The sequence below is a fragment of the Prinia subflava genome, chromosome 5 (genome assembly GCF_021018805.1).
Source record: "Prinia subflava isolate CZ2003 ecotype Zambia chromosome 5, Cam_Psub_1.2, whole genome shotgun sequence".
Lineage (NCBI taxonomy): Eukaryota > Metazoa > Chordata > Aves > Passeriformes > Cisticolidae > Prinia > Prinia subflava.
Window position 1 is genome coordinate 59,088,136 of NC_086251.1, and position 12,287 is coordinate 59,100,422.

The 12,287-nt window shown below is 41.2% G+C and overlaps 1 protein-coding gene across 21 annotated transcripts in view; it reads right to left on the bottom strand.

Annotated features, from left to right (window-relative positions):
• Window positions 1–12,287, bottom strand: part of KIAA0586 (KIAA0586 ortholog) — a 93,920-nt gene that overhangs the window by 42,334 nt on the left and 39,299 nt on the right. For all 21 annotated transcript variants that reach the window (XR_010080656.1, XR_010080657.1, XR_010080648.1 and 18 more), the window contains exon 33: window positions 8,651–8,738. Coding sequence is in view for 5 of the 21 variants with exons in the window: in XM_063399593.1 (XP_063255663.1) it covers window positions 8,651–8,738 (88 nt within the window). In the remaining 16 variants the exon portion in view is untranslated. The remainder of the gene's footprint in view (window positions 1–8,650; window positions 8,739–12,287) is intronic.

Sequence of the window (12,287 nt, forward strand, 5' to 3'; positions counted from 1 at the left end):
CTGGGGCAGACAGTCAGAATTTGTGAGTTATTCATCACTCACCTCATCCTCACTCGTGTCTCAGGGATTCCTCCCCTACCCAGCCATCCCCCACACTAACAGCTGGCTCCTTCCAGCCTTTCTGGAGTGCTTAAAAAAGCTGAATGGAGAGCAATTTAAGAACAGGTAAAGCTGAAGGGAGTCCAGCTGCCTCTGCCCAGGCTCAGCAAACCCAGCACAGTGGGGAGAGCAGAAGCTGCTCCTTCTGTTGAGCTGCTCTCAGCCTTGCATGAGCCACTGAAATATAAAAGGCAACATCTGCCTTCCCTACCAACCAGAAAAATGTAACAAACTCAGCACATGCTGAAGACATAAAGCCTGCATTTCTCCTATCACAGTGCTATATATGTTTCTCCAAGTTGAAATATGTGTTTGTAATACTCCTTGTCTTCACCTGTCACCAAACAGTATCCAGGCAATGTGCTGCCAGCACCCAAAAGCATCGACTTCCTGCTCTGATACTGATGCTTTTTATAAAAAAAAAAACTGAAAAGAAGAAAAGGGAGATAAGAGAGCTGCTTAAATGACTTAATCCAAGTAAGGATGGTCATCCTAGGAGATCCTGTGGTGCATGTGCCAACTGAACTAACCCAGCCAGCACAGGGCTACCTGAGACCTGGCATGGCTCCTGACTCAGCCCAGCTGGTGTGGCTGTACACAGAGAGTGACTGAGAAGTGTAAATGTATCTTATTCAGAAAAGTGCCTTTGTAGGCTGCAATCTGTGTGAGAAGCTGCAGCAGGATTCTGGATGCAGTAACTCCAACCCAATGCCCTGCTGGAAAGGGAATGGTGTTTCTCTGAATCATGGAATCACAAAACGGTTTGGGTTGGAAGGGATCTTTAAAGATCATCCAGTTCCAAACCCCTGCCATGGGCAGGGACTCCTTCCACCATCCCAGGTTGCTCCAAGCCCCATCCAGCCTGGCCTGGAACACTGCCAAGGATGGGGCAGCTTCTGTGGGCACCCTGTGCCAGGGCCTCCCCACCCTTGCAGCAAAAACAATTTCTTCTTCATATCTAATCTAAACCTGACTCTTCAGTTTTAAAGCAATGCCCCTCATCCTGTCACTCTCCACCTTTACAGAAAGTCCACCTCCCTCCTTTTTATGACCCTTTAAGGTACTGGAAGGCCACAGTGAGGTGTCCCTGGAGTTTTCTTTTCTCCAGGCTGAATAACCCCAGCTCTCCCAGCCTGTCTCCACAGCAGAGGTGCTCTGATCACATCTTCTTGCAGTGACACACTGAGGCACATCCTTTAGAACAACCAGGAATCCCAATTTACATTCTTTTACCATCACTGCTAACAACTAGGAACTTGAATTAAACAAGACCACAAAAATCGAATGCCTCCTCACAACATTATGATGTGCAAAGGGACTTCAGACTCAATTATGTGTCTACAAAAGTGCAGCAGGTTCAGGAGAGACTGTTCTGATCCTTTTCCACGACCCACCACAACACACAGGCCACAGAACAGCTAAGCTTGCTTACTTTCTAGCTGCACATCACTTCTTTCTTGTTAAACCATGGGCTCAGAGCTGTGGAACCACTAATTTGTGAGAAACTTCTCCCTCCAGAGAAGAACTAACTGGAAACAGCCCTGGGGCTGATGTAAGCATTAAGTACATGGGGAGTCTCTGTCCTTAGGTGGCTTGCCCAAGCCCATTAATTTTTTGTGTGTGTCCCCCATTTATATAAGCAATGTTTGCATGAAAGGGGAAAGCAGGTCAGCCACCATCTGCTTTTATTCAGAGTTGCTCAAGATCAGTGCCAGTGGGATCAGTGCCCATTAAAGGGGTTTATTGTGTGTGTTTATTTTTTGCTCTTTACAATGAAGGCAACAGCAATTACTGTAAGTTTGTAAAAGTGCATACAAATCATAATCCTCAATACAAAGCTGCTTCAGTCAGATCCCAGCATGTTTACAAATCCTAGACAGGCTGTGAGAAAGGCTGTCCTGGCACAACAATTTCCACAGACTGGGGAGGAGCGTGGTAGTGTCCAGGAGATCAGAGACTTGTGTTTAATAGTTGTTATCAAGACCATCCCCTGTTTGCAATCCACAGCAACTCCAGCTGATTCCCCACCACATGAGAGTCTTGGACAAAAGGAAAAGCCTTACATTGGAGCTTGACCCCCAGGCAGGCTGACAATAGATGGATTTATACAACTAAAACTGGAACTGCTGAGAGATCAAAGGTAGGCTGCCAAAGTGGAAATAGCAATTTAGAGCTCTCAGCTAGTACATTCCAACCCCTAAGAGTGGATATGCAGCAGCAAGAGGTATCCTTTCTTTAAGGAAAATTCTGCCTAGGAGATGCCTGCCCACTGGAGACACAAGAAAACCCCTGAAATGAAACAAAATATCAAAAACTCCCAAATAATTAAACAATTGTAAAAAACCCCACCCTAACTGGCAAAAAGGTGGGGATGAAAAAGAGGAAATACAGAGAATTGCACTGCTTTGGTTCCAGCTAGTCACAAGGGCTTGAAAAGTAAATGCAATTATGAATCATTTTTTAAAAAATAAATTCCAGTTAATTTGGGTATAAAATCCTTTACATTTTTATGCTATACTTCAGAACAGAAGATCCTCTGAACCTTCTAGTGTCTGGGTGATGTGATGCAGCCAGCTCAGCAGGCACCTGGACTAGGCACCACATGACATTTTGAGGTAAAAAAGGGCATAAAGTGATAGGAAAAGGGGGCCTTAAGCTGAAGGAGAGAAGATTTAAGTTACATATTAGGATGAAACTATTTATTATATAGGTGGGAGGCCCTGGCACAGAGAAGCTGTGGCTGCTCCATCCCTGGAAGTGTCCCAGGCCAGGCTGGATGGGGACTGGAGCAGCCTGGGATAGTGGAAGGTGTCCCTGCCATGGCAGGGGGTGGAACTGGATCACCTTTAATGTCCCTTCCAGACCTGTCTGTGATTCCATTACTCAATGAAAAAGGACAAATTCCAAATGTCCATTGGGTGCTCTGTGCAGCAGTGCCACAAGTTTTCAGCCTACCTCCATGAAAAAGGCACTGGTCCTTCAATATTTTCACATTACAGTCCCCACGTGTGACTGAAATACCAGGCTTAATTCTGGCATTGCTCTGAAGTTTAACTTGTGATCTATAGAACACTTAGAGGGATGCCACAGGTCACTGGATTAGATCATCTGCAATCCTTTAAAATCCAGGCTTGAAGAGGGAATCAGATGAGATTTTGGAATATTTACTTTTGAGCCCCAGAAAATCTGAATAAAGTCAAGCAAAAAATCTAAATATTTGACAGTCTCCATAGGAAGTAATGCTTTCAGTAGTGATCACGTCACTTTGAAGAAGTTTTTCTTTCCCTTTCTGCACAAAAAACCCATCTGGTGCTGGAATTTCACTGAAAATCCCTGCTGCTGTGTTCAGACCAAAGGAGGGGCTTGGTACAGGAACACACCCTGAAATTCAGCAAAATAAATATATTTAAACACCAAGATCTTCTCAAAAGGGAGAAGGCTTTATTCTTTTTACTGTATGAAAAGTGCAAAGTGGTTCCCTCCAGAGACCAGCCAAGCACACACCCAGCAGTGGATTCTCCTGAGGGCTGGAGGATGAGGATGCAGAAGGTTGTGCAGATTTTGTGATGGGTGTGAGGCACCAAGGGCAGGCTAAAAAGGGAAATTTTCTGCCTTTGCACATGGCAAAAGCCTCAGCACAAGGTCACAGCAATGTCACTGCAGCAGAGAGAGGTGTGACACTTAAGGAGGGCTGCAGGAAGAGAAGAATGAACCCTCAGCTTCTCAGAAGCTGAAGGAAATTGCCAAGTGATGTGCAGGGAAAGGACTGGGCAATACCTGGTGTGGAACTGGCTCCAGAGGAGAATCCCTTCTCCCTGAGCACAGACTCAGCAGGAAACCCTCACACTGCAGGGCAATATGACATCGCTTGCTACAGCTTCTTCAATTATAAACTCTGCTGTCTTGGTTTTTTAATTTCTCCATCTGACCACTTGTATTTCAATTCATTTTGGCGCCTCAAAAAATCAAATTACATTCTAGGAGTCTAAAAAACAAACCAGAGTCGTGCTTCACCTACTTGTAGTTACTATTTAGGACAAGAAAGTGAGGGGAAAAAAGGTGATTTAGGACAAGAAAGTGAGGGGAAAAAAGGTGTATGAGACCAGAGGGCCATTTCCCAGGAGGGGATCTTTTGGGAATGGCTACAAAGACATGCACAGTCCCATGAAACCCACAGCAATTCCTGCTCTTTGGTTCCTCATGACTCAAACCTGAAGCAGCAGAACACACCCAAAGCAGCACATCATCCTCCACAGTGACAAATTCACACAAGACTTTGCCTCAAGCTATGGAAAGTCCAACTGCTGGTTTAACATTTTGTCTGAAAAATAACTGAAGTAACTCAGTGGGAAAAGAAGCAGCCACAGATATAAATGACACTCGTTAATAGATAAATAATATTGACAAAAGCCAAGAAATTAAAAGCTCCTGTTCCAAATGTACTACAACACAGCACAATATTTACTTACAGGAATTCACAGTAGAAACTCTCAAGTGTGGCTGTTGAGGATTTTATGTGGGATATTGTTCAAAATGCACACTTATTACTAATTGCATATTTTCTACTGCATGGGCTGTAGTGTAACTCCTATGGAAAGGTGAAGAATAAACAAAACCTCCTGGAGAACTGGCATTCTAAACCACTTGGAGCATCTAAAACTAAAGATTACTTATAGAAAAGCCAGAACTTCTGTGGGAAATGCAGCCCTGCATTTCTTGACTTGCCCAAATGTAAAATACATTAACTGAGTGATCTCAGTGAGCCACCTGATAGCACTGGGAGGAAAACCAGAGGAAAAACAGATCAGAAACATCTCTGGAAGAGTTCAAGGCCAGGCTGGATGGGGCTTGGAGCAACCTGGTCTAATGGAAGTGACCCTGCCCATGGCAGGGGGTAGAACTAAGTGATCTTTGAGATCCTTTACAACCCACACCATTCTGTGAGCCTGTGGTAAGAATTCTGAAGAAGCACTGAAAAAAGCTTATAAGAAACACTTGCCTGAAAAATGCCTTAATTAAAGCCAAGTGATTACATCCCTCCAATTCCTAAGATCTTCTCTCAGAAATTAGGCAAATTCAAGGAGGAATACAAACTGTTTCAGCCTCTAAGGTTGTGGTGGTTCTCCCTACAGTGAGGAAGAAGAGCTCTGGTTTGCTTCACTGGCTGCTATATCCAGGGTGGTGAAGAAAGTCTTTAGCAAAAGCCTTCAGTGAAATTCAGGCCAAAAAAAGAAACAGCAGGATATGAAGGGAAAAGTAAGCTTTCAGTAGAACAGTCATTGAGTTTGACCAAAACAGCTCCAGTTCTAAGAAAAAAAAGAAAGACCTTTAGCCTTATCCTAATCTTCTTCCTTCCTGGAAGCATCTGTTACAGATTTGCCTCACGCCACAATAGTTTTAAGAAAAAATAACCCAAAACCTAACTCAGAGCAATTCCTGGCCGAAGAAGAAAGACAAAGAAGTATTTTGTTATAGCCATATTTTCAGTATTACAGCTTTCAATACAGCCTAATGTCAATGTTAACACAGCAGCAGCCCATTTTCAATACTGAACAGAGACTATGGAATTTTTGTTTTTACACAGATTGTTTTAAGGGCTTCTTGTCATCTTATTGCACAGATCATCTCCTCCCACAAGCAGTTGTGCAATCTCTCTGTGGCAACAAAGCCAATTGCTTAGTGTCCCAATATTCTTTTCCCATGTATTTACACTGCCTGAATATAATTCACTAGCTGGAGATAAAAAGGAATTACTATCATCAAATTGTGCTCTCTAGGTCACATTTTGAGAGTCTGTGCTGTAGGAAAATAATTAAGTGAAGATATATCTACCTCTGAGCTGCTCATATTAAAGTTTAAAAATGCTCTGCATTCAAGCATTGCCACCTGTTCTTTCATTTTAATTTTAAAAATTCTGAATCCCTTTAATGTAAGCCTGAAAATGCTTAAATTCTGGAAATATAAGCATTCACCAGCCACAACAATTACTATCCCATTAAATTCATGAAGATCTATGAAAGAATGGTACAAAGATTAAAGGGTATTATAAAGCCAAAAATATATATGCATGTATATTATGTACTACAACTCCATGTTTTCAAACCACTGTCTCCACTGTGTCTAGAGAAAGCACAAATTTCAATTAATAATACATCCAGGCTTGATTTTCAGTTGTAACTTTTCAGGAGACTTTACCCTTTCAGGCATGATATTTTAGCAGTCCTGAACTTCAACTTTCATTAGAAGCCATCAATCAACTTTCCTTCAGTAAAAACACATGTTCACTGCAGACCACAGAAATTTTTGAACAACAAAAGAAAACTCTAATGTGTGTATATGTTTATGGCCACCAAAAGATGAATCAAATCTTGTCATGTACTTATCAATTAAATAAAAATGGGGGTTTTTTACATCCAACTTGAAGTCCAAAACAATTTTCCTTTTCTCCCAACACTGTGAATTCACACTTCATCTCAGGGCTTTGGATTTCCTAAACTCTAATACCAATCCAACCATTTACCCTTTAAACTCTGAGAACGTAGCTAAATTCTGCCTCCAGAAGGTTTCTCCATTTCCAGGCATTCCTTGTCCCTTGCTGTCCCAGGGAAGGCAACCATCTGACGTGAAGCTTTTATAAACAAGGTGCTTTGAACTTACAGTAACAGATGTGCTTAATTTTAAAATGTTGTATTTACTTAAACCCACATACTCTTATCATGTTGCAGGCTTTCCTTTTTCTTTCAAATGCTTCTTATTAATTTTTACCCTCAACTTTTGGCCTGATTAGGGTCTCTGTGGTGAAGCTTAGAGAGAGAAGACATTCTGGTTAAAAGTGACAGACAGTTGTTTCCATTTGCTAATCCTCCAGATTTTTATTGCCTTATTAAATATGTATACTTCGAATGAGATTTCAATTATCCTGCTATATAAATCATCTTTTTTTTTTTTTGGTTCCTCTCAAAGAAAATTGACTACTGCCACCTCCTGGTCACACATTTTCAGCTGCCAGACACAGCTGAATTCCAAATTCCTTGTGTTACACTACAGATAAATGCAGAGGTAAAAATAGGTGAACACAGACCTGCACTAAGTTATGCCACTTCAGCTCTGGATGCTTCTTCACTAATTATCCACAGATAATTTTTACATTATTCATAACTTTCTTCATGTGCAAACCACGGTTTTGAAATTAGGTTCCAAGTCCCACGACCAATAACATTGGCCTGGGGCTTTTCTTACCACTTATAAATATTTGAAGCAAAATAATTCCCTCAGAATTCGATGTGATGTTTCTAAAAAATTAAATGGAAGAAGTTCAAAGAATTATTTTTAAAAGGGCTTGAAGGAAGAATTTCTCAGTGCTAGGGTGGAGCAATTGTAATTGCATATATTGTAGACAGGCAGGTTTTTAGATTCTTGTTCTCAGAATATAAGATTAAAACTGCTACACATCCCACTGTAGCACCTCCACAAACTTCTTATCTGCTAAAACAATTACCCATGGCAGTCATGTGCACAGTTTATGCTATTCCAACACAGACTTGAACTACAATAAACAAAAGATGTTCTCTCCCTCTCTTTCATCATCCTGAACACCTTTACAAACACTGTTAAGCAACCTCCAAAAACAGCAGAGATAACCCCTAGAGTCCTTCAGAACAGAAAATCATTATGTTACACACCAGCTTGCTGCCCATCTCAAACCAGGTCATTTTAACATTGAAAATATCTTCTTTTTTTCCACATTTGCATGATCTTAACTTCACACTATCTTTCAGTTCTCCTGTAGCTCTCCTGTGTTCTCTCAAGCACATGAGCCACTCCCTTTATCACAACTTAGGAACATCTCGTTTGCTGAACAGCACTCCAGAAAGAAATTGAGATTCAGTTGACTACAGAAAATGCACATTGTAATGCTCATGGCAAATCCAAATTTAAATAAATAATTGCCAAGACTCTCATGACTGCCATACAGATACATTTCATAGAATCATAGAATGCATTGGGATGGAAGGGAACTTAAAGCTCATCCACTTCCACTCCCTGCCAAAGGACACCTTCCACCATCCCAGGCTGCTCCAAGCTCCATCCAAATCTGGCCTTGGACACTTCCAGGGATCCAGGAGCAGCCACAGCTTCTCTGGGCACCCTGTGCCAGGGCCTCACCACCCTCACAGGGAATAATTCCTTCCCCATATCCCATCTAATCCTGCTCTCTGCCAGTGTGAAGCCACTGCCCACTGTCCTGCCACTCCATCCCTTTTCCAAAGTCCCTCTCCAGGGAATGGAAGGGGCTCCAGGGTTTTTCTGAAGTCTCCTCTTCTCCAGGCTGAATTTCCAATCCTTCCAGTACACCCCAACAATACCATACTATGCACACACACAACCATAATTTTGTGCACATGTATAAATTATGTATACAGAAATATCTGGAAATGTTGCAGTAATAAAAACCAAAATCTAAAAAATCAGCACTATTATGTCAGTACACAACAATATTTAGAAGTGATGTGCTTAACTGAGAGAACTCTGCATATTGACATTGATTTACCTTCTTGTTGCATCTCTTCAGATTTCCTTCTCACAAAAATAACTCGGGGTCTCACAGTCTCAACATGTGCAGCTCCTTGGCTTTCCTCCTAGGTATCATACATTAAAATCACATTACAAATCTCACTTTTGATGTAAAAGCACAGCAAGATTATATTCAGCTTCAAGAAACATCCAAACAAGTTTTTAAAGATTCATTAAACATGTGCACTTGTTCTTCCTACATCTGACTTCAAGAGAATTCAGCTCTGATTTAGCCTATTACAGCTGTTCCCTCTAGACAAACATCCTGGGAGCAGCAGGAATGCATGGAAAAATGCCATTTAGACCTGAAGACACAGGAGACTTTCAAATTTTTACTCAGAGCATGTAGTGGAAAGAACATAAAATTTCCCTGGCTTTCTTCAATACCCAAGATATCTCCCTAGGTATTACCCTCCTGACTAATAATAGAAAGATGAAAGAGAAAAGAAACATAAAAGTTTTAGCACACAGGTTGGAAAACGCAGGCCAAATCTAAAATTTATTTCCTTGGCCATGTTTTAAGAACTGGTTGCTCCAAGCCCCATCCAACCTGACCTTGGACATTTCCAGGGATGGGGCAGCCACAGCTTCTCTGAGTAACCTGTGCCAGGGCCTCCCCACCCTCACAGGGAAGAATTTCTTCCTAATCTCCAACCTAACTCTGCCCTCTGGTAGTTTAAAATCACTGTACCTTGTCCTGTCACTGTGTGCCTATCTGCAAGACTTAAGCTTTCTCTTAAAAGAGAAAAGTGAAAAACTTGAAAAACGTGAAAAAAAGTGAAAGCAGGCAAGATGAAAAACAGCTGAGATTATTTTCTGAGAGCATGAAGGTCTCATGGAAATACGACTGAAGGACAACAAAATATTAAATGAATATTAAATGAATATTAAATTAATATTAAATTAATATTAGATTAATATTAAATGTCAGCCGGACAACAGTTCTCATGGGTCCATCTGAATTGTTGTGGTTTTTTTCTGTTGGATTTATAATATAGCAAAACTCAGTTTAAACTGAACCGAGCTGCAAACAGAAGCTGAGAGATAACACAGCACCATAACCTACAATTATGCATTCCTGAAGATTAAAAACCCATGTCTTTTGACATACTAAAAAATGAAAGCTAATGAGAATACCAAAGTGACAATCCCACTTGAAAAATGTGAATTGTATAAAAAACATCCATACTTAGAAAAGAATATTATGAAAATATTTTGCAACCAAGGGAATTCTTTAAGATTTTAACAATGCATTTGGGACTTCAAATTATTTAGATTTACCATCTCTGGAATGTGTAGCCACGTAAATATGACTTCAGTGTTCCTGTCCCTCCCATGATCAAAATGATTTGTTTAGAATAGGAAGAGCCCAGCTTCCTCTAAGTCATTCTCTTGCTTCTTAGAGCTAAGACCATGGGGGCAAAATGGCCACAAATAACAGTTAATTCCTGTATTGTTGCACAAGAATGGACAGGAGGGGTCAAAGTAAAGATGCATTTAGTCTGGCTTTCTGTCTAACAGTGGCTAAAAGCAGATATAAATCTCAAAAAAAAAAAATCTAATGCCAGAAATAGAGGAGCAGCCAAAGAATTTGGGTAGATAAGAAAATTCCTGTATGACTCAAGCCATTTGTTTTGGACTGAGTGACCACACAGAGTTCACCCTTCATGACTAAAAGCCATTTGCTCATGCCCTGTGCTCTTTCTGCTGGTGAAAACCTGACCTAGACACCAGTGCCAGGGAGCAAACAAGCCCGGCAGCTCCACACCCCTGCCACAGCCTCCCTGGCACGAGGATCCTGCTCCCACAGGCTCAGAAACCAGCCAGGCTGTGCCACCACCTCCCAGGGCCCAGCAGGAACCCATCTGCAATCCTGCATTTCCCCAGGGCTCTCAGCAAACTTTGCTCCTAAATAGATTTGCCTTCTGCCTTTATATGTAGAGTTTCATTTCAATGAAGGCAAACACTGGGGGTGAAGAGCAAGATGTGAGAGTCAGTGACTAACTCGTGAGGAAATCCTTCAAGAAGTCTGAATACTGCCTTCAACATTGCACAGGATGAATGAATCACCCTGAAAGCCTCAGCACCTCTGCTCTCTCAGCTCGTGTAATGTTACCAGCAAATCTGTCCCCTGCAGGCAGGTGACAAAGCAGATCCAATGGCATCCTTAATTAAACCAGGGGAAAGGTTCATCCCTGTCACAAGGTGGATAAGTGCTGTCACAACAAGCTTTCCAATCACCTGGAACAGGGATTATTTTTTAATTTCAGAGAAGGATGTACAGATCTAGCACAAAATCTTGCAGAACATGGCTTAACCACAGTAAACATCTCTGCTGGGTGGGGAAATCACCTATAAGTATGATCACCTCATAGAAAAGATAGAAAGCTATTGTGTGAGAAAGTGATTTAGAGTGTTAAATCAGGAATAACCACACTCAGGAAAAAAAAACCAACAAAACCACACAAGTTTCTGGGGTTTGGTTGTGTGGTGTGAAGGGAGGGAGAGTTTGACATGCCAGCAGGCAAAAAAAAGGAACAAAAAAAAGCCACACTAAGGGTTGGGATGCAAGAAACAGTTTCCAAAGATAAGATAATGTATAGCTACCCACAGATAAAGGATAAGATATTATGTAACTATCTATATTTTCTGTGAAAGGCACAAGTGTTACCCTCTCTGTCCCTATTACTTTTGGCTAGAATCCACTTTTGCCTGTGAACAGTAATTCCAAGGAAGTCTGTTCTGGTGAGCTCAAAGTAAAAGAGGTGTAAAAATCTTCTCTGAAGTTGCAACACATCACTTCAGGTGACAAATTTAAGAATTTTAAGAAATTTTAATCTTAAATAAAGAAGCTTAAGAAATTTAAGAAGGCTGCTCAGACACCAATGGCACAATACACATGGAGGCTCAAAAACATAAACCCAAAGGCAGTTTAATGCAAGATACTTTAGATTATTTTTAATACAAATAAAACATCAAATACAAAAAGAAAAAATTCAGGGAAAGCCAGAATTTATCCATGAACACAGCAACCATGGTAAGTATATAATGCTTTTAAACACACTCATGTATTAGAGAGCATTCTGCCACCTCAATTTTAGCTTTTGCCATTTGTTATTTGAACTTAGCAAGTAAACCATCATCTCTAGGTAACAGCACACACTAATAAAGTAGCAAAGAATTAAACTGTCTAGGTTTGAAGCAGAGATCAATAGGATGTTCCTCTGCCTTTAAGTGCTCTGAGGTTCATCATCCTCACTGCCTTTCCAACCTTGCTCCTCCTAGGACAAATGAAGCTCCTGGAATGCTGAGTCAGTGGGTTATAACTCCTGAGGCCAAATCTCTACTGTCACTTCCTCTGCCATAAATCAGCATGTTATCCTGCATTTTGTGCCCCTAAAACATGGGAATGCCCCAATGAATGTTGTATAGGACTGTGAGACCAGGTAGGCTGTGAGGAGTGCAGGAAAGATGAAAAAGAAAAGTCTGAGCTTTAAAGAAGGGATATTGTAAGGATTTGTCACAGGAAACACAATCACCTTTACTGCACACATGCACTTTGGCTCTTCTCAGCTGAATGTGTCACTTTAAATGCACCAGGTTTGTGATGTCAG